The sequence below is a fragment of the Peromyscus maniculatus genome, chromosome 8 (genome assembly GCF_049852395.1).
Source record: "Peromyscus maniculatus bairdii isolate BWxNUB_F1_BW_parent chromosome 8, HU_Pman_BW_mat_3.1, whole genome shotgun sequence".
Classification (NCBI taxonomy): Eukaryota; Metazoa; Chordata; class Mammalia; order Rodentia; family Cricetidae; genus Peromyscus; species Peromyscus maniculatus.
The window spans coordinates 81,399,403-81,426,174 of record NC_134859.1 but is presented as its reverse complement, the minus strand read 5'-3'; the positions used below and the strand labels follow the sequence as shown (position 1 = coordinate 81,426,174).

The window sequence follows — 26,772 nt, the reverse complement described above, 5'->3', positions numbered from 1 at the left end:
GGATTCAGATGGAGCTGACTGCAGGGAGGTGGAGCTGACTGGAAGGAAGGCTCACAGATGCGGCTGCGGTGGCTCTTGGGCCCCAGGCTCCTGCTCTCCCCCATGGGGCTCTTAATGAAGCAATTGCATCCATCAATTCTGGTATTGATCTGCTTGGGGAGCCCTGCAGAGGGCATTGCTGAGAACGTAGCCCCAGCCCTCTTCTCCAGGTGCTAGCTTCTACTACGGCCGGCCGTCTACTTGGCTGGCTACTCAGTTTTGCATCTGGGCACAGTGTCTGTCCCTTCTACCTACCTCTTGATGGGGAAACATCATTTTGTTATATCCCCCAGACCCCCAAGGCTGGGATCATGTTCACTATAACATTCCCCTGCCCCTTAACCACTTGTCAGCAGTATTGGTGTGCCCAGAAAGATCAGTGACAGGAACAAGGTCATAGGACACTGAAGAGTACCTGAGCAAGAAAAATGATATAGTGTGACTATAGGATGAGCAAAGGCATGTGTCGCATCAACAAGGGCCAGTATAGGGAGTCTAGAATGGTGAATTATCCATCCATCCATCTATACATCCACTTACCCATCCATCCATCCATCCATCCATCCCATTTTATTCCATCCATTCATCCACTCACCCACCCATGCATCCATTCATACATCCACCCACTCATCCATTCATCCATCCATCCATTCATCTACCCACCCACCCACCCACCCATCCATTCACCCACCCATCCATCCATTCCACACACATATTCTACGTGTCAGAACTGGGTTTATGCAGTGGTGCTGAGAAATGTTTATCAAGTAGCCCTCAACAAACAAAATAAACCAGGCCTGATGGCGCTGGCCTTCCCAGCTACTCAAGAGGCCGAGGCAGAAAGATTGAAAGTTCAAGGTCAGCCTGCACAATTTACTGAGATTCTGTATATAAAAAAATTAAAATATTTACTTACTTATTTTATGTATATATGTGTGTGGTTGGGTGGATATTTGTGCATCATGTATGTGCAGGAGCTCATGGAGATCAGAAAAAGCGTCAGATCCCTGGGAACTGGAGTCACAGATGATTTTGAGCTGCTGTGAGGGTGTTTGGGAGCCAAACCTGTGTCTTTGCAAGAGCAGTAAGTGCTCTTAACAGCTGAGTTGTCTCTCTAGTCTTCAAAAAAAAAAACCTTTTAAGTAAAGGAAGGCTGAGACTATAACTCTGGAGTAGGGTGCTTGCCTAGCACACCCTAGGCCCTAGTTTCAAACTCTAGTACTCCAGAAACAAACAATCCCAACCTAACTTGCCAGTTTCCATGGTGTACATGCTCCCACCACAGCCAAGTTCCTGGATGTGGAGTTGGAAAGGAATGGACCCTGAGCTGAGTCTGAAGGTCAGGCAGGGTGCAGCCACCCAAGGATGCAGCAAAGGGGAGAGCCGGAGGTACCAGACACTGAAACCTAAATGCAGGCATTCGGAATGAGTGGGCACTGGATATGGGCTGCATGAACAAGCAACGAGAGATTAAGGTGGGGAAAACTCAGGCCAGATCTTGAGAGGCTTGTGTTGATAGATTCTTAGCAAAGATTTTCAGCAGGTCATATGACCAGCTTTGTGTTTTATCAGAAGCTTCCTGGAAGCCGTGAGGGAGAAGGGGAGGAGAGAGAAGGGCTGGCTGCAGTGGTCCATGATCTATTTTCATTCCTGGAGACAGAGAGGAGGGGCCTGGGGAGAGCCCACAGGTAGCCAAATCTTCAGACTTAGCACCAGGTAGCCATTAGGAGAGGGAACAGCAAGGGTGACCCCAGGCTTCCAGTGGGGAGCAGGGGCTCGAGATGATATCTGGGGTCCAAGAAGTGGCCCTGTCCCCTGTGTTCCATCTGGGTCCTCTCTGTGAGTTGGGGTCTTGGAGTCACAGGCTGTTTGTCCCTTCTTGGTTCTGAATCCAGTAAAAGCAGGTGCTAGCCACTTGTTTTGGAAGCAAGATGGCGGCATATAGGCCTGGGGAAGCTGAAGAACAGAGAGAGTCTGGGGTAGTTAGCCTTTCAGGCCAAGGGAGGACAGGATAGAGACAGTTCTGCTTGTCACTCGTGTCTGGACCCATCCTGTCACTGCAGATATATGTCCAGAGAAGGTTTCTATTTATAAGTGATTGCGGTTGGTTCACAGTAAGGGAAGTGAGGGGAAGATGGGGGTGGGGTCCCCATGTGGTATGCCTGGACTGTTGAAGGGGACACCGACTCCTTTTTTGGTTCTGTTGAAAGCTGGGGACACTCTTTCTTCAGACACGGACATGCCACATAGATATTCCAAAAGCGGCATTTGAGGGCCAGGCTTTATGGATGCCTTCTACCTGGGCCTGGTCCTTGGTTTCCAGATTGTGGACCAGGGGCTTTGGACCTAGCAAAACTTTTCTTTGATGCCTGACCTAGCCTCATAGTTTCAAGGGGTCTTGGATGAAGGGAGTAAAAAGGGTACTGGTTGGAGCTTTAAGGCTGTGTCCTTTTAGGCATCCCTGGCTGTCTTGGGCACAGCCCGCTGGGTGAATTCTAGGATGTGAGAGGGTGGGGGCGGAGCCGAAGTCCCCAGGTGGTGGTGTGTCCTTGTTCCCTTTCAATGACAATTCACACCCGAGACCAGGAGCTGGACTCCAAGGGGCAAAGGAGACGTGTCCACACCTCCACAATAGGTGAGGAAGGTAGTATTAGAAAGGGGCAACATGAAGGACCCTCCAGCAGCCAAGCTCGGAAATGCACTGGATTGGCGTAGGGGCACAAGGTGATCAAGCCAGGAGTAACAGGGATGGGAAGGGCTCCGAGGAAGCCTGGGCCGCCAGGAGGTGCAGGCCTGGTCCGGGAGGGGCAAGGAAGCTGTTTCTATCACTCAGATGACAGGCAGTGAGAGCCTCTCGTCAAGGGGATGGCACAAAGAGGCCAGGGCGGGCATGGCTGGGGGCCCACTGGCAGGGCCTTTGGCCCTGGCACCTGCCTGTCGGGATGGATGAAGGGCAAGCGCGACTCCCAGATAACTCCGAGGTTCCAAAGCAGAATCCCCAGGCACGGTAGAAGCGTGGGAAGAGGGGGAAGGAGCAGGTCCGAAGAGGAGGTGAAGGCTTTGTTTTGGACGTGTTGAGTTTGAGGTGGCTGCGGGCCATGCCGAGAGGGATATCAGGCAGGCGCTGGCCGTCTGGAGGAGAAGCCGGGGACTTGGAGGACGTTTGTTTAGTGTCCTCTACACCCCAGTGACAGCTGGAGGGGGGGGGAGTGATGGCGGAGGGGGGGCATCTAGGGGAGGGAGTGGACCTAGAGGAACTCTATAGACGACTGGCTGAGGGGAAAAGAGACCGCTGGAGAAGGGTCTCCTAGAGAGGCAGGAGGTGGCCCTGCATGGGACCCGGGGGGCCAGGTGCAGAGCAGGAGGGGCCGGTCCTGCCTGGATGTTGCTAAGGCAATTATACCAGAAGGACTGGAAAGATCCTTGTGGCGGGGACGGGGTGGCGGGGGGAGGGGACACGGCTTATAGGTGTGTGTGCAGAGAGCTTCTTTCTGTTCGGGGGGGCAAAGCAAGAAAGTAACACATGAGAAATGACAGGGCCGACGGATGCAGGGGGGTCCTAGTGCACAGGCAGAGGAGGGAGAAGAGGAGGGTGCAGGCTGGGTGCGGGAAGGAACCGGAAAGCGTGGCCACATTAGGGACAGAAGTGAAGAGCCACACGGGAACAGGTAACTTCGGATCCAGCAGGACACAACCCTGCGGCCGCCCAGCAGGCAGGGACCGTCTGGCCAGCGTAGCCTTGTTCGTGACTGACTGCTCTACTCAGCAGTTCAGCATACAGCTGAGCGGCAGGGACACGGGCACTCACCTGGACCAGGGACCCGCGGCAGGAGCCCTCTGAAGTCAGTAATTGGCCTTCAGTAGCTTTCCAGGGGCTCCAGGCCAGAGGTTGACCAGGAAGAGCTGGACAGACTTCCCTCCCTCCTCATTCCCTTCTTCCCCCCTTCCCTTCCTTTTTAACTTCTTTTTGAGAGTCTCACTATGTAGCCCAGGCTAGCCTCAAGCTTGTGGCAATACTCCTGCCTCAGCCTCCTGAGTCTGGGGTTACAAGTGTGTGTCGCCGTGTTTGGTTGGTACGGTGTTGGGGATCGAACCCGGGCTCCACGTATGTTAGGCAAGCACTTTTTTTTTTTTTTTTCTTGGTGAAAGGTGGGTTTTCCTATAGCCTGGGCTGGCTTAGAACTCAAAATGTAGCTGTAGCTGAGAATGACCTTGAACTCTTTATCCTTCTTCCTCCTGAGTGTACTGAGATTACAGGCACGGGCCACCATGCCAGGCTCAAGGCTCCAGAATTTTAAGTGGCAGGGGCCTGGGTTGCTGTCTTGAAGCCGGGCCAGCACTGGCAGGGCTGTGCCTACCTGGCTTGTATTCAGCTGGGAAACTTCTAGTGCTGGAGAGATGGTGGAGGCGATAAAGCCAGCTGCTGGCTGCTGGAGCACAGGCGGAAATACAAAGAGGGTGCCGGGGGTGAAGTGTGCCGAGATGTGATATCCAGGCTGAGAAGGGAGGGGCAAAGCCGTAATCTGTATGTGGCCTGTGAGATTGTTGGGGAATTCCTTACCACCCCGTCGTCCCCTGACTGCTCACATCTTCCAGAATACGTGCCTTCTCCTGACTCGGGCATCCCTGCAGCCTGCTTAGACCCTAGCTCCTGGGAGCTCGAGCTGGGAACATCAAAAGCAGGGCTGAGACTAGCTGAGGAGTCCAGATGGGTGAGCAGAATCTTTTAGGATCGGTGGAGCTGCTAGGTGCTGAGGAGATGGACTGGGCATGGACCGCAGACCAGGGGCAGCTTGACCCAGCCCCTTCTCAGCTCTGGTCTGGCTTCTCCACCTTTCCCTGGGAAAGGCGCATCACTGTCTGTCAGAACCGGCTCTCAGGCCTCCAGCCGGGACAGCTGCAGTATCTCCTAATTGGTCTTCGTCTCCCCTCCAAGCCATCTGCATCCAGATGACTCCTCTTAGTACACAGCCTTGCACAGCTCCTCCCTCCCCGCAGAAGCATCAATGGCAGTGCTGGGGGCCAAGGCTGGTCCAGCTTGAGTTGTGGCTGGAAGCCACTGTCCTCGTGGGCCCTGCAGCCTCATCCTAAATGTACCATCTTTCCCACTCTCAACATTTTGGGTCTTGAGTATGGCGCCCCCCCACCCCCACCCAGCCACACACATGTTCCTTTCTCTGCCCTTCATGCTAACGATGTACCCAGCTGGGGCTATTCCCATGGATACTCTTCTTGAGTGGCCCCCACCTGTACCGGCCCACTGACTTCAACTGGCTTTGAGCTCCATGTTGCTCCTAGCTTTTCCTCCCGCTGCCGCCGCTGAGTCTGTCCTGGCGCACTCGAGGGCTCTGTCCACTGTCTGCACCCTCAGGGCCACCTGAACCTGAGCCTGGGCCTGAGCTTCGAGCCTTTGCTGGCTTGAACTCACCTGTCCTGCGGAGAAGCCGCATCGCAAGGTGGTGACTCTCTGTATAAGACAAGAGGTTCCAGGAAGTCTGAGCTGCTAGACGTTCTAGCTGCTGCTAGGAAGAAAGGGACTTGCCCAAGGTCTCACAGGTAGAAAGGTTCAGAGTTGGCAGGCCCGCTGACTTTGGGTTCAGCCCCACCTTTATATCAGGAATGTTCTGTCCACAGAGGGCACTTTAAAGCACGGTCAAGGGAGATGGTATGGTAGCCAGCAGCTGACCAGGTTATGCTTGGTCCCAGCGATGATCAGGGGAGGGCAGGTTGGGAGATGGGCAAGGAAGGATTCCAGCCAGCATCAGCACAGAGCAGAGGCCCGGGCCTCAGCTGCAAAGGCTCAGGATTCCAGCCACCTCTAACACATGTATCCACCGGGCCCTGAGCTCTAGGAAGGGCAGGGAGTGCTCAGCCACCGGAGACCTGAGAAAGGGCATCTGAAGCCAGGAAGTCCGTGAGGGGAGTCTGGAACCTGCCACCGGGACTGAATGGGCTTTCTCTCAGAGTGTGATGGGATTGGTACCGGGAGACATGTGCTCCAAGCCCTCTCCAGAGAAGCCCACGTGACCTCCATCAAGTTCCCACCCCTCTCCAAGCCTCAGTTTCTCCAGGGCATCTCCTGTCTCTCTATCCTTGTTTGGTTGGGAGTGTAGAGGAAAATGAACTCTAGGAGGTCCGTAGGCCACTGGCGCAGTGCTGAGTTCTAGCAGACCTGACTCCACCTCTGCCCCTTTGAGCGGTTAGAATTATGGCTGCAGTCTCTAGGGCAACTGTGTTACTAAGATTGTGTCTGTGTCCTGTCCTGCGCTGGCAAAACATTCCCAGCCTCCGATTTAGTAACTTGGACAGACCTGGTTTTGGGAAAGAAAGGTTTTTTGCTTGTTTAGTTTTTGTTTTTTCTTCCATGGATCAGGAGATGGACTACTGGGTTCTGAGGGGAAAAAGAGGTCTGGCCCTTATGTGTGTGCAGGAGAGTGGCAAGGCTGGGTGCCTGGTCCACTGTCTACCTGGACCAGGCACCCCAGCTTCTCCAAAGCTGCTTGGCAGAGTGGGGTGGGCTCTTCAGCCTTTGCTGCCCCACCTCCCTGATGGAGCCCGGTGATACAGCCCTCCAGGGGTCCCCTGCCCCTGCCTCCCCTCTGAGCCCTTTGCTACATACTGATAAACTGTTAGTATGTGCCCTTAGGCTATTGATGAGGATTGCCTAGGGCTCCAAGGATGAACCCTGTGCACACAGAGTCACTGTCCTGTTAGGAACCACTGTTGGAGCAAACCCGTATATATCAAAGATATGGTGCTCGCAGGGCATGGTGGTCCAGGACTCGGGAGACTTCGGCTGGAGGTTCTTCAGCTCAAGGCCAACCTGGACTGAGCTACATAGAGAGACCTCCCGCCAACCCCAGTAGATACACTCTCAGCCCATGCACGGGGTTCTTCCTAAAGGCAGGCCTGGGTGGCTAAGAGTCATCTGAGCCGCTGTTGGGGGAACTCTTTTGGTCCTCCATTGCTCTGGCAGATCTTGATCGAGTATTTTTTGTTTTTTTTGTTTGTTTGTTTGTTTTTTGTTTTTGTTTTTTTTGTCTCAAAAAAACTCTTGAAAGCTACTATGCTTTCAGCTTGAAAGGAGTTTTTGAAGTACAGATTGAATTACCTTATATTCATTTAAAATGTTTGGGCCAGGTGGTAGTGGCGGAGCTCGCCTTTAATCCCAGCACTTGTGAAGCAGAGGCAAGCATATCTCTGTGAGTTCGAGGCCAGCCAGGTCTACAGAGCGAGTTCCAGGACAGCCGAGGCTACACAGAGAACCCCTGTCTTGAAACCCCTCCCCCTGAAAAAAAATGTTTGGGACCAGAAGAGTTTTAGATTTGAGAGTATTTCCATATGCATAATAAGATATTTCAGGCATGGGGCCTAGGTCTGAGTTCATTGATGGTTCATATACTCCTTGTACACACTGCCTGGTTTAAAAATCATATATTTTGAGAATACTTGTGCTTTTGTTTTGTTTCATTTTTTTGGTTTTAGTTTTATAACCAGGCCTTTATTATATAGTCCTGGCTGGTCTGGAACTCACTATGTAGAGCAGGCTGGCCTTGAATTCACAGAGCTCTGACTGTCTGTGCCTCTGGATTCTAAGGTGTATGCTGGGATTGAAGGTGTATGCCACCCTGCCTAACTGGTATACTTGTTTTGACTGTGCCATGTCACGTGGTCGGGTGGGAGTTTCCACTTGTGACATCACATCGGTACTCAGGAAGTTGTAGGTTTGGAATTGGAGATGCTCAATCTGTGCACTTCCTGTGACTCCAAATCCACCCATTGTGATTGTGTTTCGTGCTGCTTTCGTGTCTGCGTGTGCTACACACACACACACACACACACACACACACACACACACACACACCTCTAGAAGGCGTGTTATGTGCTCAGCCCCTCGTGTCTGCATTCACGGGCTCCTCACTGTCTCTGGCTTTGGTCCCTTTCCCTGGATCTTCCTGCCTGCTGTCTTAGAACCCACCCCCACTACCTCTTAGCTTTTTCTGCTGCCCGGTAGCAGAGGCAGAGGAAGGTTGTTAGGTGGGTCAGAAGCCTGTGAGGCACCATACCTGTGTGTTCGAGGCTCAGGGAGGAAGGCTGGGTAAGTGGGGCAGGGCTCCCTGACAATGGCTCCCTGGTCACTGGATTTTGGAGTGCAGAGCAGGGTCAGAAGAGGTCTGAGCCCTGGGCTTTGTCTGCACTCAAATGGCCTCCTCCCTGCTTTCTGCCCTGTGCCGACACTGGAGGGGCCGAAGGTCCTGTCTTGGAGTGACCCTATTAACTAGATCTGCTTGTAGTGTCCTCTTGGGCCTCCACTCTGAGCTGGTGAATCAAATACTCGATCAAGATCTGCCAGAGCAGTGGAGGACCGAAAGAGTTCCCCCAACAGCGGCTCAGATGACTCTCTGCCACCCAGGCCTGCCTTTAGGAAGAACCCGGTGCATGGGCTGAGAGTGTATCTACTGTGACCACCCCCCCCCCCAGCGTCCCAGCCCATTAGTGAGAGGTCCTTTCTTTCCAGCTCTCTAACCTCCCTCCCAGCCTGGTCACACAGATTGGGGCCATTAAGGTACATTTGGTTGCGCCCAGGACCTGGCTCCACGCTTCGGCAGCCAGACGAGTCATCTGGGTAAACAGGAGGAGGTGTCTGATAGAATGAGGGCCTCATTTGGCTGTTTCTTTCCTTTTTTTCTCTCTCTCTCTTTTTCTTTCTTTCTTCTTCTTCTTTTTTTTTTCTTGGTTTTTTGAAACATGGCTTCTCTGTGTAACAGCTCTGGCTGTCCTGGAACTCACTTTGTAGACCAGGCTGGCCTCGAACTCACAGAAACCCACCTGCCTCTACTTCCTGAGTGCTGGGATTCAATGCATGCTCCACCACCGCCCGGCTGTGGTCGTTTAACTCGGCTTCTTGGGCAGCTACTGTGCACCTCGGGCTTTTGGTTTGTTGTTCACCTGCCAGGTGGGCAGTGAGTCCACTGAGCTAATCACGTCCCTATCTGCATCCCTGCCCTCAGCCAAGTCATGCGCCTCCCTTCTCCCCCTCCCCAGGGCCCTCCTGGGAGACCCACTCCCCTTCGGAGTTCATTACCAGTGCTCCCTCCCAACAGCCTTTCTCTGTATCGTCTCCTCTCTTCGTGCCTCCATCTGAATCATATATTTTAGCGCCAAGGCAGGTTCTAAGGTCCCTTGTGGTTATTCAGCCGTTTAGTGTGTATACAACGTGTTTCTAGCCAGACACAGGGCTCCTGGGAGGTGTGTTTTTTACAGCTCTTTCAATGCCTGGTACATTGCTAGGCATACAGCAGGCACTTGGTACTGGAGGGAGGAGACTAGTGAGCTGGAACAAGCAGATGAGATGGCTTTTGTCATCTCTTCTTCCGAGGGCCTCGCTAGGATGCATCCCTGACCCCATCCCAGACCTTGGGCAGGAGCAGAAAAGGAATTACCTCTAGTGTTTTACAGTTGGCCAGAGAGGTTGGGAATCTTAGTCTGAAGGTCGTGGAGTGAGCAGCAGGATAGGGTGAGGATTATTCCTGGTGTCATCAGACGCAAGCTGCAGATGCATCCTCATTCTGGGGCTTGCCCTCCTGCTTGTTAACACACATGTGACCAGGAGTGTGTGCATTTGCAATTTATCTGGGAGAAAGCAGATGAACAATGCATAGCCTTTGTTATTCGGAGCAGGCTGCTAAGCTCATGGCGTAGCTGTGGGATATGGGCTGCAGGACTGGGTGTGTGCACGTAAAGCCTTGGCCACAGCTCCTATTGAGTCGTTTAGTGTACCTTGCCAGCCTGGGCCTCAGAACAGGAACTGAAAACTCTTAGACCTCCTAGGAGAAACAGCAGAACTCACACAGTAGCCCCTAAAAAAAACTTTAGTCTCAAGACCTGAGATGCAGTCCTGGGAACGATCCCAGGGTGGCTGTCCTTGAGTGCCTCTCTTCTTAGATGCTCCCTAAGGTTGCCTTTCCTGATCCTCCTCTCCCTGGGGCCCCATGTTCAGGAGGGCTGGGATGTGGGGCTTGGGGATGAGTCTGCTACATACACCGCTGCTCTCTAGCCCGAGGAGCTCACCAACGCCCTGGAAATCAGCAACATCGTCTTCACCAGCCTCTTCGCCTTGGAGATGCTGCTGAAGCTGCTCGTATACGGTCCCTTCGGCTACATTAAGAATCCCTACAACATCTTCGATGGTGTCATCGTTGTCATCAGGTATGGCTGCCCCCTCCTGCCTTTGTCTGAAAGAGTGTCAGCAGGGATGGCTTTGAGGGAGAGACATGGCCTCAGTATTCCATCCCTTTCTCTTCCCTCTGGGTCTCACCTTGCTTTCCTAGAGCCTGGGCCCCCTTTTCCATCTGCATCTACCTCTTGTTCCCAACCCTGCCCAGGCCTGGGATGGGGGAGGATCAGAGGGTTGGCTCTCAAGTGGAGTTGGAGGAAGAGTAAGACGCAGCCAGCTTCCTTGCTTGCAAAGTGCTTGGAAACCGACTCAGACGCCCAGCAACTTACTTTAGGGTTTCCAAGACCTGGAAAGAATTCCATCCCCCACCCCCAAGCCCAGGGCCAGAACTCTTTTATTGGTTTCTGGAATTGGCTTTAGATTTCATTAGAAGAGAACAAAGCACGCATTCCATAACTTGATGCTCTTGCATTGGTGGGATTTAGGGAGAGGGCTGCCTGCTGCCCGGGATGTGATCTCTGGCTGAGAGGGGAGGAGGGTCCAGCGAACTGGAGCTGTCACCTGGATTTTCGGCCCCTCTGAAGTCAGAAGGGTTGTGCATGACCCTTCTCCAAGCTGTGCTGGGCGGCTGGGTCTCAGGTGTCATGGGTGGGTCCTCGGAAAGGGAAGTCAGGAGACAGGGGTGTAGGAACTCAGGGTGCCTGCCTCCCTCCCGCAGTGTGTGGGAGATTGTAGGCCAGCAGGGAGGTGGCCTGTCGGTGCTGCGGACCTTCCGCCTGATGCGGGTGCTGAAGCTCGTACGCTTCCTGCCGGCGCTGCAGCGGCAGCTCGTGGTGCTCATGAAGACCATGGACAACGTGGCCACCTTCTGCATGCTGCTCATGCTCTTCATCTTCATCTTCAGGTGAGCACACTGCTGGCCAAGAGGGGGATGGGGCTAGGGGCAGGAGCACCGGACCCTGACCCTGTCTGGGACTTCCTGTGTCTCCAGCATCCTGGGCATGCATCTCTTTGGTTGCAAGTTTGCATCCGAACGGGATGGGGACACGTTGCCAGACCGGAAGAATTTTGACTCCCTGCTCTGGGCCATCGTCACTGTCTTTCAGGTTCGAGGGTCACCGGGCAGGGGGTGAGTTGGGGAGGTTGGGTGTCCAGTCAAGCCCTGACTCCTGTCCCCTGCCCACAGATTCTGACTCAGGAGGACTGGAATAAAGTCCTCTACAACGGCATGGCCTCCACGTCGTCTTGGGCTGCCCTTTACTTCATCGCCCTCATGACGTTTGGCAACTATGTGCTCTTTAACCTGCTCGTCGCCATTCTGGTGGAGGGCTTCCAGGCAGAGGTAACCCCCTCCCCTGCCCATCTCACCCTGCTGAGGGCAGTCTCCTGACTCCCAGGAGGGATGACTGCCTCTTCTTCCCTCTGCTGCTGACTATGAGGCCTGGGAGATCCCGGAGGCAGTAACCGCTGGACTAAGCCGGGGTGGGCCTGGGGTGGAGGGTGCTGGGCCTTATGAAGCCTGTCATCAGGGGCGGGACAGGAGATGGCTGTGTGGGTTATACGTTGGCATGTTATAGGGTTCTTCTAGTCGGCTAGGCCCTTCCCCAGAAAGACAAGCTGAATTTGGGGACCTGTGTAGCTGGATCCCAGAGCACGGGCCTTTATAGGACGTGTGGGGAGGACCCATCTGGGCTGAGGGGTGTGGGAGGCTTGTGTGCAAGTCATCTGAGCCCAGGCTGAGCTGATGAAGATGCCACCAGGGCCCCAGGCAGGGCTGAGCTGCCCAGGGTGAGAAATGAGCCCAATTAGCTGCGGGCATGGCAGAGATGAGAGTCCTATTTCCAGCCTAGACTCCATCACCTCCGTCACAGGCAGCGTCATCAATTAATATTGATTCACATTGATCCTGCCCCGGCTGCGCCAGGGCACAGCTTCTGTCCCAGAGGCCTACCTCCTTCTCCCTCAGCTCTGCCTGCCTTCCCACCCAAGCTCTCCTCCCGACTCCGTCATCCCAGCACCTCAAACAGGGCAGGTTGACCCAACCTAGAAATGCACCAGGTTGGGCCTGAAGAAGCTCTTGGTCCAGTTCTCGCTGGGTGACCCGGATGGAAACTCCCGCTGCGGCCTGGTCTATAAATACCCAGCACACGGTGGAAAAACAGAAATCTATTTTCCGACTCTTTCCCAGCCTTGCAAGGGAGGGCTGCTCCCCCTGGGCCGGGTAGGGCTGACGGGGGGTGCGGGTGTTGGGCACTAGTCAGTCAGTGGTGTGCAGGAGCGTCTGGCCTGCACTGGCCTTCTCTGCTTCCATTTTAATTGTGTGGTTATCCATTACCACATTTCCTCCCTGCTGGGTGGCAGCAAAGGCAGCTTGAGGTGGGTGGAGAAGGCTTTAGGGACGGGTGGGTGGGTCCCTTGCAATGACAGAGGGCCGTGGACACCCTCCTTGCCATAGGACCCTTCTTTGAAGTTTCCCTTGGACCTGAAGATTTGAGAGGTACCGCAGGGTTTTCCCAGGAGCCTCATGACTGGTAGTTGCTAGCTGCCTGCCAGGGTGCAGAGCTGAGTGGGGATGGGTCTCTTTATCGCTTTAGTTCCTTCCAAAAGCAATTTGTGATGGCTGAGTTTACTCTCAGGCAAAAAAAACCCAAAAAAACAAAAACAACCAACCCTGAAGGAAGTGGAAAATACCCTAGCCTTTTCTCCCTCATCTAGCTACCACGGCGGACCTGGGGTGTCCAGTGTAGACAGCCCCTTCCCCACCAACTGGTTTTCACAAGCACCTTGTTAAATTGAGTGCAGCTGAGCTGGCCTGGTTGCTAGGCAGCGGTGATGTCTGAGTGTGGGAACAGAGCTGCCAGGCCCTTATGTCTGGCCTGGTCATCCTGGCCCTGCTGGGGGCCTGAGAGCTTTTCCAGCATGGGAAGGATTGACAAGGGCCTCACAGGAAGTTCCCTCCTACTTCCTAGTGTAAGTGCCCTTACCGGGAGAGTGTCACCCAGGGCCTGGTGCCTCCAAGGGTTGGGTTGCTTCAGGTAAGGTGCGCAATAGAGGAAGGATTTCAAGGTTACACCTCCTCCGTGGGGTGGGCTGTGACCCTGAGGGGCTGGACCAACTGCTCCACTCTCCTGCACGGGGTGTAGGTCAATGCTGATGACTTGGGCACATCTGGAGCCACCTGCCCTTACCTCTGTGGGGTTTCAGTAGGCCCCATGGTCCGGCAAGGGAGGCTAGGTTTTGGGGTCGTGATAACCTGAAATACTGTTTTGTTTTTATGAACAAGACAGCCCACCTCAGTGGAAGGAGCAACTGCCCCATTTTGGCGGAGCTCAGCGGGAGACCTGAAGGGTAGCCCTCCCGCTGACCTTAACATCCTGCTAAGAGTGGGTAGGGGGTGGCTTAAGGGACAGAGCCTGCTTGGCTGCTGATGTTCTGATTCCCAGGGGGTAGTGCCCTGAATTCCTGTGTATTTGTCATCCATGCACTTAATTAGATGAACTAGCAGCAGGCCCTGTGTGTAGCCATTAATTGATACTAAACAACATCATGGCCGCCATCCCACTGTTACTTGTCACATCTTATCCTACTCCAGGCGTGTGCATCCATTCTGACTTGAAAGGACTTGGGCTGGGAGTCTTAGAAATGACGAGACCGGACTCTGCTCCTCACTGAGGCCCTGTCCCCAGCTTTTATCCACTTTTCCATACCCTCTCTGCTCAGTCCTTGGAACTTGCACAGACACCTTGGTTCAGAGAGAGGGGAGCTGTGTTCTCAGTTGGAGATGTGGGGCACAGCCCACAGTCTCTAACCCCTCACGCACAGTGTGGGGCAGTTTCTTTAACTTCTGTGACCTCATGTGCCTACCCTGCAAGAGGCTTGTAATGGTGCCATCTCCCACCTTGCAAGCAAGTGAGCTATGTTCATAAGCAGTTTAAGGCTGGGTACGGTGGCACACACCAGTAATCCTGGCACTTGGAAGGCAGAGGCAAGAGGATCATGAGTTCCACTCCAGTCTGAGCCATGTAGCGAGGCCTTGTCTCAAAAAGCCAAGAGCCGTGGGTGTGACTCAGTGGTGGAACATTTGCATGGCACGGTCAAGGCCACGGTTTTGATCCTTAGTTCCACAGAGAAGCACAGTGGCTGCTCTTACGAGGATTACTGGAGGACTCGATCCTTCCTGAACTCATCTTCCCTTTGTGGCCTCTGCCTTCGCCCTTCGGATTCCTTCAGGTCTGGGGGCCTGAGGCTGAATTCTAGAAGGCTGTCCCGTCCCACTCTCCCGACCCCATGTCTCTCGCTTCCTTCTCTTCATCCTCTTGGGACACTGCTGATCTTTGAAGGGCCGAGCGCCTGCCTGTGAACTGCAGCCCTCCTCCCCTGCCTCCCCCTCTCCCTGTAGGAAATCAGCAAACGGGAAGATGCGAGTGGACAGTTAAGCTGTATTCAGCTGCCTGTCGACTCCCAGGGGGTAGGTATGCGATCACGGGTCGGCATGCCCCTGTGCCCACTGCCCCTCCAAGTCTGCCCCTGTGTCTCTGCTCCTGTTCACGCTCAGCTGTTGTGTGCAACCTGTGGTCGCCGTGGTGGTCATTCGGTGTTGTGAGGTTCGCTTGGATTTTACGTCCCTTCCCCTCCGCCCCGCCCCGCCCCGCCCCGCCCCGCCCCGCTCGAGGACATGGAAGGGAGGAGCTTCTTTGCCTCTGCCCACATCAACCCGCAGAGGGCACATTCCCATCCAGCCCTGCCAGGCCTGTGGATGGGCCAGAGAAGGAAGGGACTTAGAATCCTCTGTGTGCACATGTACGTGGGCACCGCATGTGTGCCTGCCTGCACCTGGGTCCTGAAGGAGTCTGAAACATCCAGCCTCAGTGGAGTTAAGACCTGTGGTCATAGAACACACTCCCTTATTCTTTCTCCCTTCACCCCTTGCCATGAGTCTCCACTGGAAACCCCACAAATGCCTCAGTTCAGGACAAGTCCTTGGAGGATGCAGGGAAGGGGTATAGCTCTTGCCATACTGTGACAAAATGTTACACCCACCTTTGAGCCTCCGACCACCAGTCATTGAATTAAACCCTACCAGCCATCTCTGAGCACGTCCCCCCTTTTGGCTCCTCATGCCAAACCTGTACTCTGCTGTTTCCTGCACTGGCACTAGAATTTGGGGCGAAGCCAGGCTTCCCATGGGACCCCATAGGGCTGTGCATCCCTAGCAGCCCCCTGGAGATCCCACTTGATAATTAAAGGCCTCGTTAGGGATGTAAACTGAGTTAATGAAAATGATCCCCTGAGATGCCAATTATCCAATATTTATGCGCTTATCAAAAGTAGCAATCAAGTATTTTTTAATAACTTCTTAAGGAGGAGTGTATAATTACTGGGAAACCTACTGACCTGCTAAGAAGGAAGGGAAAAAAAAAAAATCGATCCCAGAGACAGAGAAGTAGAAATGGGACCAGGAAGAAGCTGGAGCTTGGGGAAGGTGGAGGCCAGAGGTCAAGGGGCCATCTTTGGGCTAAGTGGCTCTGGCTTGGGTCTTTCTGTTTCCTTCGTGGATCACAGGTATGAGGTCAGGGAAGGACAACAGGAGGAGAAGGGAAGGGGTCTCGAGTAGGCTTTTGGAATCGAGGCTGTAGTGACCACTTCACCCCGGTTCTCAACCCCCCTGGCCTGTGCCACCTGCCCATCCAGCCACCCCTTCTCCCCTCAGCTGGTTTTAGTGCCAGGCCAGCCAGGCTGCTTGTGCTGTGGGCTTGGTTATCCATGGCCTTTCGTAAGGTTTGGCTGGTGGGAGGCAGAGGCATCAGCCATGGGAAGCCCCAGGCCCCCAGCCTGGGTGGTCTGGCCTGTCTTCATGCATGCCTCATATCGTGGTTGCTGGTTCCTGTGGTCTGTGTGTGGTATGTTCATGTGATGAGAGGGAGACCTTGGTCCATGCCGGTGACACCTGCCTGGCCAGGGTCCTAATGGTCCACTCTTCCCTGACCCTAGGGAGATGCCACCAAGTCTGAGTCAGAGCCTGATTTCTTTTCACCCAGCGTGGATGGTGATGGAGATAGGAAGAAGCGCCTGGCCTGTGAGTAGTGGTCCTGAGGGTGTAGCCTCTGGCCCGGGACCTGCCTGGAGATGGACTCAGGATCTCCCCTCTCCTCCTGCAGTGGTGGCCTTGGGAGAGCACCCCGAGCTACGCAAGAGCCTTCTGCCACCCCTCATCATCCACACAGCTGCTACGCCAATGTCACTGCCCAAGAGCTCCAGCACAGGTGTGGGGGAAGCCTTGGGCCCCGGCTCCCGCCGCACCAGTAGCAGTGGGTCGGCTGAACCTGGAGCTGCCCATCATGAGATGAAGTCACCGGTAAGGGATTGCATGTCAGTGCTGCACTGTGGGAGATGAACGGGACAGCAGGATGAGGGGATGGAGGCAGGCAGATCCAAGGAAACAGCCCCTGGGATGTGGACTGGACAGAGATGGGGGTACACATTTCCCCTTTAGACTTAAACCCTAGTTTAGCTCCTGATACCATGCTAGATTCTGCTGAAGATATTGTGAATGATGTCTTTGCTGCCCTGCGACTGTGTGAGAGAGAGGTAGCATCCTCACTGCTTCCATTTTACTGATGGGGACCTCAGTCTCAGGTAGCTGGGGTGACCAAGCTAGCTTCATAATGCAGAAGACTGTGCTTAGACTGCCATTTTACTTATTTTTATTTTTAAGTCTTTACCTTTAATTTATTATTATTTTATTTGGCATTTTGAAATAGGGTCTTAACTACATAGCCCATGCTGGTTTTGAACACATGACCCTCTTGCCTCAGTCTCCCAGAGCACTAAGATAAGAGGTATGCATCACTCAGCCAAGGCTTTATTTATTTATTTGTTTTGCTTTTCTGAGATGGGGTCTCCCTATGGAGCTCTAGCTTCCTGGAATTTACTTGTAGACTAAGCTGGCCTTGAATCCACAGAGCTCCACCTGCTTCTGTCTTCAGAGTGCTAGGATTATTGTATATGTTTATGTATTAAAATGTGGTGTTTAGTGCATGCAAATATGAAATGACGTGATTAAGCTAATTAATGAATATAGCACCTCACATACTTTATTGTGTCATAACATTTGAAGTCTACTTCTGTTAGCAAATTCAGTGACATTAGGTCATTGCTGACTACCAGGCCACTATAGGTGTATTCTTTTGCTCTGATTGACATGTTGTACCCTTGGTCCAATAGCTCCCCGCCTCCCAAACTCCGTGAGGCACCCACCATTCAGCTCTTCTATACGTTCAATCCTTTCAGAATCCAAACCGAGATCATGGGGGAATCTGCCTCTCCGTGTCTGACTTATTTCACTTAGTATCCTTTTCTCCAAGGTCGCCCACGTTACTGGCAGTGACAGGATTTCTTTTACTCCATTTTAACTACTTGTATTTAAGTGTGTGTGTGTGTGTGTGTGTGTGTGCATATGTGTGGTGTCCAATGCTGGATGTCTTTCTCCATTGTTCTCCACCTTATCTTTTGAGACGGGGCCTCTGGGTGAAACTGGTGCTCACTGACTGTCCAGACTGGGTGGTCGGCAAACTTGGGGTGTGCGCTTGACTCTGCCCTGACCCAGTGCCGAAGTTACAGCTGTGCTCAATCATACCTGGCTTTCGTGCCTGGGTGCTGGCTCTCTGAACTCAGGGCCTCACGCTTGTGTGGCAAGGATTTTTGCCCACTGAACCACCTCCCCAGCCTCCTTCGTTTTTTTTTTTTTTTTTTTTTTTTTTTTGGTTTTTCGAGACAGGGTTTCTCTGTGTAGCTTTGCGCCTTTCCTGGAACTCACTTGGTAGCCCAGGCTGGCCTCGAACTCACAGAGATCCGCCTGCCTCTGCCTCCCGAGTGCTGGGATTAAAGGCGTGCGCCACCACCGCCTCCTTCGTTTTAAAGGCTGAGTGCTGTGTGTTCCATATGTTCCTTTTCTTTAAAAAATGTTATTTCTATTTTTAATTATAAATATGTGCATGTGTGTGTATGAGAGAGGAGAGAGAGAGAGAGAGAGAGAGAGAGAGAGAGAGAGAGAGAGAGAGAGAGAGAGAGAGAGAGAGAATGTGTATGCATGTGAGAGCAGTGTTCTCAAGAGTTCAAAAGAGCAGGGCTTATCCCCTGGAACCATAGTTATAAGCAGTTGTGAGCCTCCCGATGTGGATGCTTGGAACTGAACTAGGGTTCTTTGAAAGAGCATTGCGTGCTCATAACCACTAAGCCATCTGTGTACCCCATTTTTAAAATCCTCTTGGCCGGTGGATACTTCGCTGTTGTGAACAGTGATGTAACGAGAGTGCAGCTGGGTTTTGTGCATAATGATGTAGAATCCTTTCTGTGTGTACCTATAGTTGTAGATTTGCTGGACTATACAATCATTCTATTTTTAGATTCTTGAGGATCTTCCATATGGTTTTCCACGGTAGCCATACTAATTTATAGTCCCACCAACAGTGTGCAAATGTTCCCTTTTCTCCGCGTTGGCTTGGACCGTAGCTATTCCAACAGGTGTGAGGCTCTTACTGTTTTAACTTGTATTTGGGGGGTTTGGAGGTGGCTTCGGTAGAGGAAGCGCTTGCCACACAAACCTGAGGGCCTGGACCTGATCCCAGTGCTCCTGTGGTGAGATGGGGCAGAGACAGGGGAATCATGGAAGTTCAAAGGCTAGCTGGGTACATAGTGATAAAGAATAAGAGACCTTATCCCAAGACAGGGGGGAAGCTGAAAACCAACACCTGAGGCGTACTGTCACACACATACACACACACACACACACACACACACACACACACACACACACACACACACAAGTGAAAAGAAACGATTAGCATTTCCCTGATGATTAGTGATACTGAACACGAAAGTGTGTATTTGCTTGCGGTTTTTGTCTTCTTTTGAGAAATGTTTGCTCAGGTCCTCTGTTCACTTTCATCGTTTTTGTTTTCTGAGACAGGGTCTCGTGTATCGGGCTAGCACTGAGCTTGATGTGCAGCCAAGGGTAGTCTTGAACTCCTGGTCCCTGTCTCTGCTTCCCTCCAAAGTGCTGGGATTGCAGGCCTGCATCATCACACCCGACCTTCAGCTGGATTGCCTTCTGCGGCGGTTCTCAGCCTTCCTGACGCTGCGACCCTTTAATACAGTTCCTCATGCTGTGGTCACCCCCAACCATACAATTATTTTCATTGCTACTTCATTAAAATTCAACTGCAATTTTGCTACAGTTATGAATCATAGTGTAAATATCTGTGTTTTCCGATGGTTTTAGGCCACCCCTGTGAAAGGGCCATTCAACCAAAAGGGGGTTGCTACCCACAGGTTGAGAACCACTGGCTTTGTTTGTTTGTTTGTTTGTTTTTTGCTTCTCAGTGATAACAATACTCATCTCACCAGCTAAATGAAAAACAAGTGCTATTGTTGCATCTACTTCGCAGATGAGCAAACGGAGGCACCAAGAGAGGCTTAAAAACTGGCAGGTTGAAGCAGGTTCTGAACTGAGGCGTTGGATTGCAGACCCCTGGTTAACATCTCTTCTCCCAATGTCCATTCCAGGGAGGCTCACAGGATAGGGGTACACATGAGCAACGAAGGTCCTTGCAGCCTCAGCTGAGATCATTTCTCCTCTGCTCACTTTGCAGCCAAGTGCCCGCAGCTCCCCACACAGTCCCTGGAGTGCGGCAAGCAGCTGGACCAGCAGGCGCTCCAGCCGGAACAGCTTGGGCCGGGCCCCCAGCCTAAAGCGTAGGAGCCCGAGTGGAGAGCGGAGGTCCCTGCTGTCAGGAGAGGGTCAGGAGAGCCAGGACGAGGAGGAAAGTTCAGAAGAGGAGCGAGCCAGCCCAGCAGGCAGTGATCATCGCCACAGGGGTTCCTTGGACCGTGAGGCCAAGAGTTCCTTTGACCTGCCCGACACCCTGCAGGTGCCAGGGCTGCACCGCACAGCCAGTGGCCGAAGCTCTGCTTCCGAGCACCAAGACTGCAATGGCAAGTCAGCTTCAGGGCGTTTGGCCCGGACCCTGAGGCCTGATGACCCCCCACTCGATGGGGATGATGGGGATGATGAGGGCAACCTGGTAAGATTCCCGTGGGGGCACAGTGACCCCTCACCCCTGATCTTGAGAGAGGACAACCTTGCCCAGGCAGCGGTATAAGGGATTTATCACAAGGAATGCCCTGCTTGCAATCTGACCTCTGAGCAGCCTCTTTCTCTCTGCTACCCTGCAGAGAGAGCCTCAAGCCTTCATGCTTGTGTCCAGGGCTGGCTGCTCTCTGCTGTCCTTGGTGGATATGAATGGTTTCAGGCAGATGTGTATGAATCTTTCATGGCCCTCCCCCTGTGACTCAGGAAGACCCATCACTCATCTCTCTAAACTGATGTCTCCCCTCCCCTCCTGTCCCCCTTTCTCATCTGAACCTCATCACCAGCCTTGACTTACAGCATGTCCTCAGCCTCTTACTCCTCCCCCATCCCCTTCACCACCCCCTTTGCCCTGAAGATGAGCACAAGGACAGGGATGCAGGATGCAGGGTTAGCACATGAGAAGGGTCCACGTCTCCTCTGCCCAGGTGTATCTGAGCAGACAGCTGTGATGAGTACAATGTTTGATAATTGATGCCGTTGCCAGACCCAGCGGGGAGGGAAGGAAGAAAGGAAGGGCTGGGCTGGAGGCTGGGTGGGAAGAGCACAGAGGAGGATGGAGGCCGGAGGCTGGGGATGCTGGGGAGGAGGGGGAGGAGGAAGGAGGGGAGATGTATAGGGAGGGTTGGTGTATAGGGAGCCAAGAGGTGATTTTAGAGATAAAGGTAAAGAACAGGGCAGAGGTGGGGAAGAATGGACCAGGTTCATTCAGGGCTGCTGCTGCGGAGGAGACGAACTTTGACGGCTTGGAGTCCTGGACCCGCTCACACCCCGAATGTTCCTTTCATAGAGCAAAGGGGAACGGTTACGAGCCTGGGTCCGAGCCCGGCTTCCTGCCTGTTGCCGAGAGCGAGACTCCTGGTCTGCCTACATCTTCCCTCCTCAGTCAAGGTCTGTTGTGTCGCTCTCTGGGGATGCTAGCCGTGGGGTCCTAGGGTGAGGCGGCAGGGACCCGTCTGCAGGTGCCTCTCCTTCCCAGCCTTTACTTCTGTCCCCGGAGCAGGTTCCGCCTCCTGTGTCACCGGATCATCACCCACAAGATGTTTGACCACGTGGTCCTCGTCATCATCTTCCTCAACTGTATCACCATCGCCATGGAGCGCCCCAAAATTGACCCCCACAGTGCTGTGAGTCACCAGGATGTAAACACTTCTGTTGAATTCTGCTGCGTGCCAGGTTCCTCCTGGGTTAGCAGTCAGAACAAGCAAAGGAGACGAGAAAGCTCAAACTGTCTCCAGTCTGCCTAAGGTCACACATCACAGACAGGACAAGGGGACAAGCCAGGGCTTCCTTTGGGTCTGCTGGACTCTAACACACAAGAAGCCTCCTGTGTCCTCTCCTGACTCAGTTTCCCTTCTACTGTCATATAACAGCCCAGCTGGGTACTTCCTTGCCTTCCTATCTATCTATCTATCTATCTATCTATCTATCTATCTATCTATCTATCTATCATCTATCATCTATCTATCTATCTATCTATCTATCTATCTATCTATCTATCTATCTATATCTATATCATAGATAGATAGAGATATAGATATATACCCCATTGTTCTTCTGAGCCCTGTCCTGAGATGAGGTGACATGTAAAATTGACCCTGTGTGAGCAGAGCGGTACTGCTTTCCCTGTGCCTGGCCAGGAGTCTCAGTGAACTGTGAAGTGTGACATTGCTGGGGGACATCTCACACACACACACACACACACACACACACACACACACACACACACACACACACACACACCACCCACCCCAAGGGTAATGCAGAGCTGGATGGAGGAGCTACACTTTGTACCTTGAGGTCCTGCCAAGTCACAAACAACTAGGCTTGGGGGGGGGGGGGCTTAGGAGGGCAGGAGGCACGCTGGTCACTTCTGCCTGACTGTCAATCTTTCAGTGCTCAGAACAGCAGGGGCCAGAGGCTTTGGTAACCAGACAACTCCCAAGAGCCTCTGTTCTTGGGATGGGCCCGACTGGCTCTGGAAGCTGTCTCTCCACCTGGCATCAGAAGATGTCTCTCCCACTGGCTGCAGCTCGGGTTCTAGAAGGGTGACCGGGGTGACCCTGTCTCCCCGTCCTGGCACTCTGTACCACTTGCTCGAAGGTGGCCAGAGGCCCCCTCACCCCTCGCTGCTCTCCCCATCATTGTTCAGATTTCAGTGCTGCTGGGACTTGTCTTTCACTAGGGTGGGCTCCAGCCAGGCCAGGAGAGGGTAGAGAAAGCCTGGGAATTAGCGGGGCCTGCCCCCCACCCCAGGACTAGGTGGGTAGGTGAGAGAGTGCCAGCACTGGGGACCCCTCCCCTGGGATGCTGCACCCTCTATGACTGCCTGGTGTCCCCCCAAGACTCCATACACCCCGACACTGTCTCTCTACCTTCCCGCTCAGTTTCTCTGTCCCCAACTCTGTCTCTCCCTCTCCTCCGTCCCATACACACACATACACACACATACACGCTCAATACTGCTGGCCACTCTCTCAGTCATAAGGAATGACCTCAGCCCATGAACGCTCGGGCAAAGGGTCACCAACGGCCAGCATAGATGTGGTTCCTAGGGTGGCACAGTCTGTATGTGCCATGCCCCCCCAGCCTGCCTGCTGCACCGTTTCTGGGGTTCACAGCAGGAAAGCGAGTGAGTTGGGTAGAAGAACGGCAGACAGGGCTGGAGAGCAAGTTAAATCCTGCTCCAGTTTCAAGAAAGAAATCAAGGACCTGGGGATTCAGACAGCCGCCTGTCGCCTCTACAGCACACAGCTGCGGTTCTTCTGTTCAGGGCAGGGGCGAAGCTTTGCCCAGAGCCGCAAGTGAGGTTGGAGGTGGCCCTGTGGTGGTGGTGGTGGTGGGGGACGGACGGACAACTCCTTCAGTATCAAACACCTGGAGCTGTTTTGACTTCTTCATGCAGAGCAGACCTGATAGGTGGTTCCCACCTTCTCTCTGCTGCAGGAACGAATCTTCCTAACCCTCTCCAATTACATCTTCACCGCGGTCTTCCTGGCTGAAATGACAGTGAAGGTGAGTGAGGAGGAGGCGCAGCACCGGTGTGGGCCCTCTAGTCTCCAGGGGGTGTGGAGAGAAGGGAACCGGGAGGGGGTAGGAAGGTTGGCCACAGTGGAGGGCAGGGTCGGGGATTGCAGGGAGAGTGGCCAGCGCCAATGACGTGGTGGTGGTTCCCAGGTGGTGGCCCTGGGCTGGTGCTTTGGGGAGCAGGCCTACCTGCGCAGCAGCTGGAATGTGCTGGATGGCTTGCTGGTGCTCATCTCCGTCATCGACATCCTGGTATCCATGGTCTCCGACAGTGGCACCAAGATCCTTGGCATGCTGAGGGTGCTGCGGCTGCTGCGGACCCTACGCCCACTCAGGTGATGCCCCTCCCCACCCCACAACTTTAATAACCAACACTCCTGCAAGGGAACGAAATCCCTTGTACACTCTACCTCCTGGCGATGACCTCACAGGTAATTCTGTGTTGCACTCCAGACAACACTCGGTCAGGTCACTGTTCTGGTCATTTCCCTCCAAGACACACAGTCAGTGTCAGCTCTGGACATGCCTTTCCAGGGTGGCACACTCTTCTGTCACAGCCCTGCTGTGACTCTCTCGGACAGGAGCACAATATAAAGGATCGTATGCCCCTGTGGCCTCCAGCTGAAGCTTTCCCTTAGAGTCCCCTCAGGGTGATGTTCTTGCCCTCCCTGTGAGTGACACATCCTCCTACCATTGCCTTCTGCACCCCTCAGGGATCATCCCTGCTAACACGCCTCCTAGCAGGGGACCTGCCTTCCCCAGTCAGGAAGTTCCAACCTCCTAACTCAGAATTTCTCCGGCGTGGGGAAGATACCAAAATAAGAGTGCTATTTCTCTGTAATGATCCATCTCCTCTCCCCTGTCCCTCCCTGCATGCCCCTACTACTGTCTCCTGGCTGTGTGTCTGTCGGCACCCCCACCTCATCACCCTGCAATCCCGGATGATGCCTCCCTGGGGTTGAGTCCTCTTCACTCCCAGCCTGATCAGGAAATACACTTGATAGCCTGAGAGAGGCGGTGGAGATGTGGGAGCTTCGGGTGCCTCTTTAGAGACTGCAGAAGGGGGACGTCCTCGGGGTGTGGGCTCTGTGACAAGGGAGAGAGGGAGGAGAATCCCAGCAGGGCAGAGGCTATGGGAATGCCTGGGTATTCACCACCCCTCCCTCTGCTCTCCAGGGTCATCAGCCGGGCCCAGGGGCTGAAGCTGGTGGTAGAGACGCTGATGTCCTCTCTCAAGCCCATTGGCAACATTGTGGTCATCTGCTGTGCCTTCTTCATCATTTTTGGCATTCTGGGGGTGCAGGTGTGCGGGGGCCGGGTGGCCTGGGGAGTCTGTCTGGGAAAGCCTGAGGAGTCCCCCCCATCTCCTCTTGGCCCTGGGTCATGCTACTGCTGCCATCGTTCCAAATGAAAATAAACATCCCTTCCCTCCCGGGGGCCTAGGCTTCAGGCCCCTTTGCCTGCTGGGAGTTTTACAGAAAACTGGGAACCCTGACACCTCAAAAGGACCCAGTTTCCCGGAGGCTTCAGGACCATTGGTAACCCTAGCAGCTAGTCCGTCGTCCCTACCCACTGTGTCTGATCACACATGTTGATCTGCTCCCGGATTCCCTCCCTTCTTTGCTTCTCTGAGCTGGGTGGGCCGAGTGCCAGGCCTGGGGAGCCAGGGCCCAGACAGCTGGGCCAGGTTAACGGAGTGCTGCTGGCAGGCGGGCGGGCGGGCCGGTGTAGACCCTAGACAAGGCAGGAAGTGGGGGCTGCCTGGGAAACCTGGCTTCTGGCCCAGAGAAAGAACTTGGCTCTGGAGGAAAAAGAGCCGTAGCAGCCTGCAGGGTCCCGCAGACACCCCAGGGGGCTGGGGAGCCCCTCTGCCCATCTTTGTCTTCTCAGGTCCCCACTCCAGCTGCAGGGTAGACAGCTGGGCAGGGTGGGAACTCCCGGGTGGCTGCTGCTGCTCCTCTCCCCTCCTTCCTCTTTCTGCTTCTAGAATGCCCACTATGCCCTGGGGAGGGGCTGTTCCTTGGTTTCCTAGAAATCCTCTAGCCTCCAGGCCACATTTACCAAAGCTGTACAGAGCCTCTCTGCCCCACCCCCATCCCACATGTGGTCTGGTGCCCACCCCTTTCCCATTTCCCTCGGTTTGGGAGTGAGCCATTGTTGATTCCAGTCCCATGGGTTTATGTGTGCCCTAAATGGTTCCCTCAGGCCCCTGATCCCCCTGTCCTTCAAATCCCCTCCTTTCCACCCCAGCCGTCATGGCCTGGGATATCCTGGAACAAGAGTAAACTTTCTAGAAGACAGAGCTAGATTTAAGACCTTTTCTGCCAGCTACGGTCTTAGTGAGTGAACGAAGGTCTCTTGAGCATGTTTTTCTCTCTCTAAAGTGGGGCTTATAATCTACACACCTCATAGTTACTATGAGAGTTAAATGCCCTAACTCAGTGTAACCCTCAAACTTGAGCATCCATCAGCATCACCCGGGCTTCTTGTTAAAAGACTGTGGAGCCCACCCTGGCACAGCTGACCCAGGAAGTCTGGGTGGGCAAAAGGAGCATTGTTCTCAGGTGACTTTTGGACTTCCCCTCCCCACATCCAGGGCACCCCTGGCCTGCTCTTGGTAGAAAGGGAATGGTTAACTTCCTCCTTCCACTTTGTCCTTCCTCTCTGGGGACAAGAAGAAGGTCCCTAGAGGGGAACTTCCTGTCAGGGTTTCTGACTAACCCCAGAGATGAATAGCCCCGTCACCCGGGGTGTGCTACATCCCTGGACTCAGGGGTAAGGTAGGGTTGGGAGGCCCGGGCTCACTCTCTGCCTTCCACATGTGTGTGTCCAGCTCTTCAAAGGGAAGTTCTTCGTGTGTCAGGGTGAGGACACTAGGAACATCACCAACAAATCAGACTGTGCTGAGGCCAGTTACCGATGGGTCCGGCACAAGTACAACTTTGACAACCTGGGCCAGGTGAGTGACAGGGTTGGGAAGGGGAGGAGCCCAGAGGGCGGGGGACACGCATCCGTCCCGAGGAGTGTGTACCAAGTCAGCTGGAGTGGGCAGCCACAGAGACTGGCCTTCAGCTGGCTCCCAGAGCTAGTGTACCCACACACCCCAGTGGACAGACCACAAAGGCCTGTAGCTCACCAAAGATGAAGGGATAGAGGCTCAGAGGAGGCAGGGGGCTGGACCAGAGCCAGCAGAGAGCACACATGAGGTTGAGAGCAGGTTATTAATTTTTATATGAACCCTGGCTCCGTCTTCATCAGCGCAGTGACTTTAGGCAGCTGACCTATAGGAACCTCCGATTTCTCATCTGGCGAATAGTTCACATTACTGTTTCCTTGAGGTTTCTAAGTGTGTAGCGTATGAAGTGAGTATGTGCTTACGTGA

At 53.8% G+C, this 26,772-nt stretch overlaps 1 protein-coding gene across 16 annotated transcripts in view; it reads left to right on the top strand.

Annotated features, from left to right (window-relative positions):
• Cacna1g (calcium voltage-gated channel subunit alpha1 G) overlaps positions 1–26,772 on the top strand; it is a 64,745-nt gene that overhangs the window by 19,657 nt on the left and 18,316 nt on the right. For 9 of the 16 annotated variants that reach the window (XM_006971971.4, XM_006971961.4, XM_006971964.4 and 6 more), the window contains exons 10-23: positions 10,097–10,248; positions 10,935–11,120; positions 11,208–11,322; positions 11,403–11,558; positions 14,616–14,684; positions 16,208–16,292; positions 16,375–16,571; positions 19,867–20,298; positions 21,154–21,254; positions 21,367–21,490; positions 23,310–23,378; positions 23,541–23,725; positions 24,567–24,693; positions 26,224–26,349. In XM_006971971.4, the coding sequence (XP_006972033.1) occupies positions 10,097–10,248; positions 10,935–11,120; positions 11,208–11,322; positions 11,403–11,558; positions 14,616–14,684; positions 16,208–16,292; positions 16,375–16,571; positions 19,867–20,298; positions 21,154–21,254; positions 21,367–21,490; positions 23,310–23,378; positions 23,541–23,725; positions 24,567–24,693; positions 26,224–26,349 (2,124 nt within the window). The remainder of the gene's footprint in view (positions 1–10,096; positions 10,249–10,934; positions 11,121–11,207; positions 11,323–11,402; positions 11,559–14,615; positions 14,685–16,207; positions 16,293–16,374; positions 16,572–19,866; positions 20,299–21,153; positions 21,255–21,366; positions 21,491–23,309; positions 23,379–23,540; positions 23,726–24,566; positions 24,694–26,223; positions 26,350–26,772) is intronic. The other 7 variants (XM_006971974.4, XM_006971977.4, XM_006971969.4 and 4 more) reach the window with 1 other exon arrangement.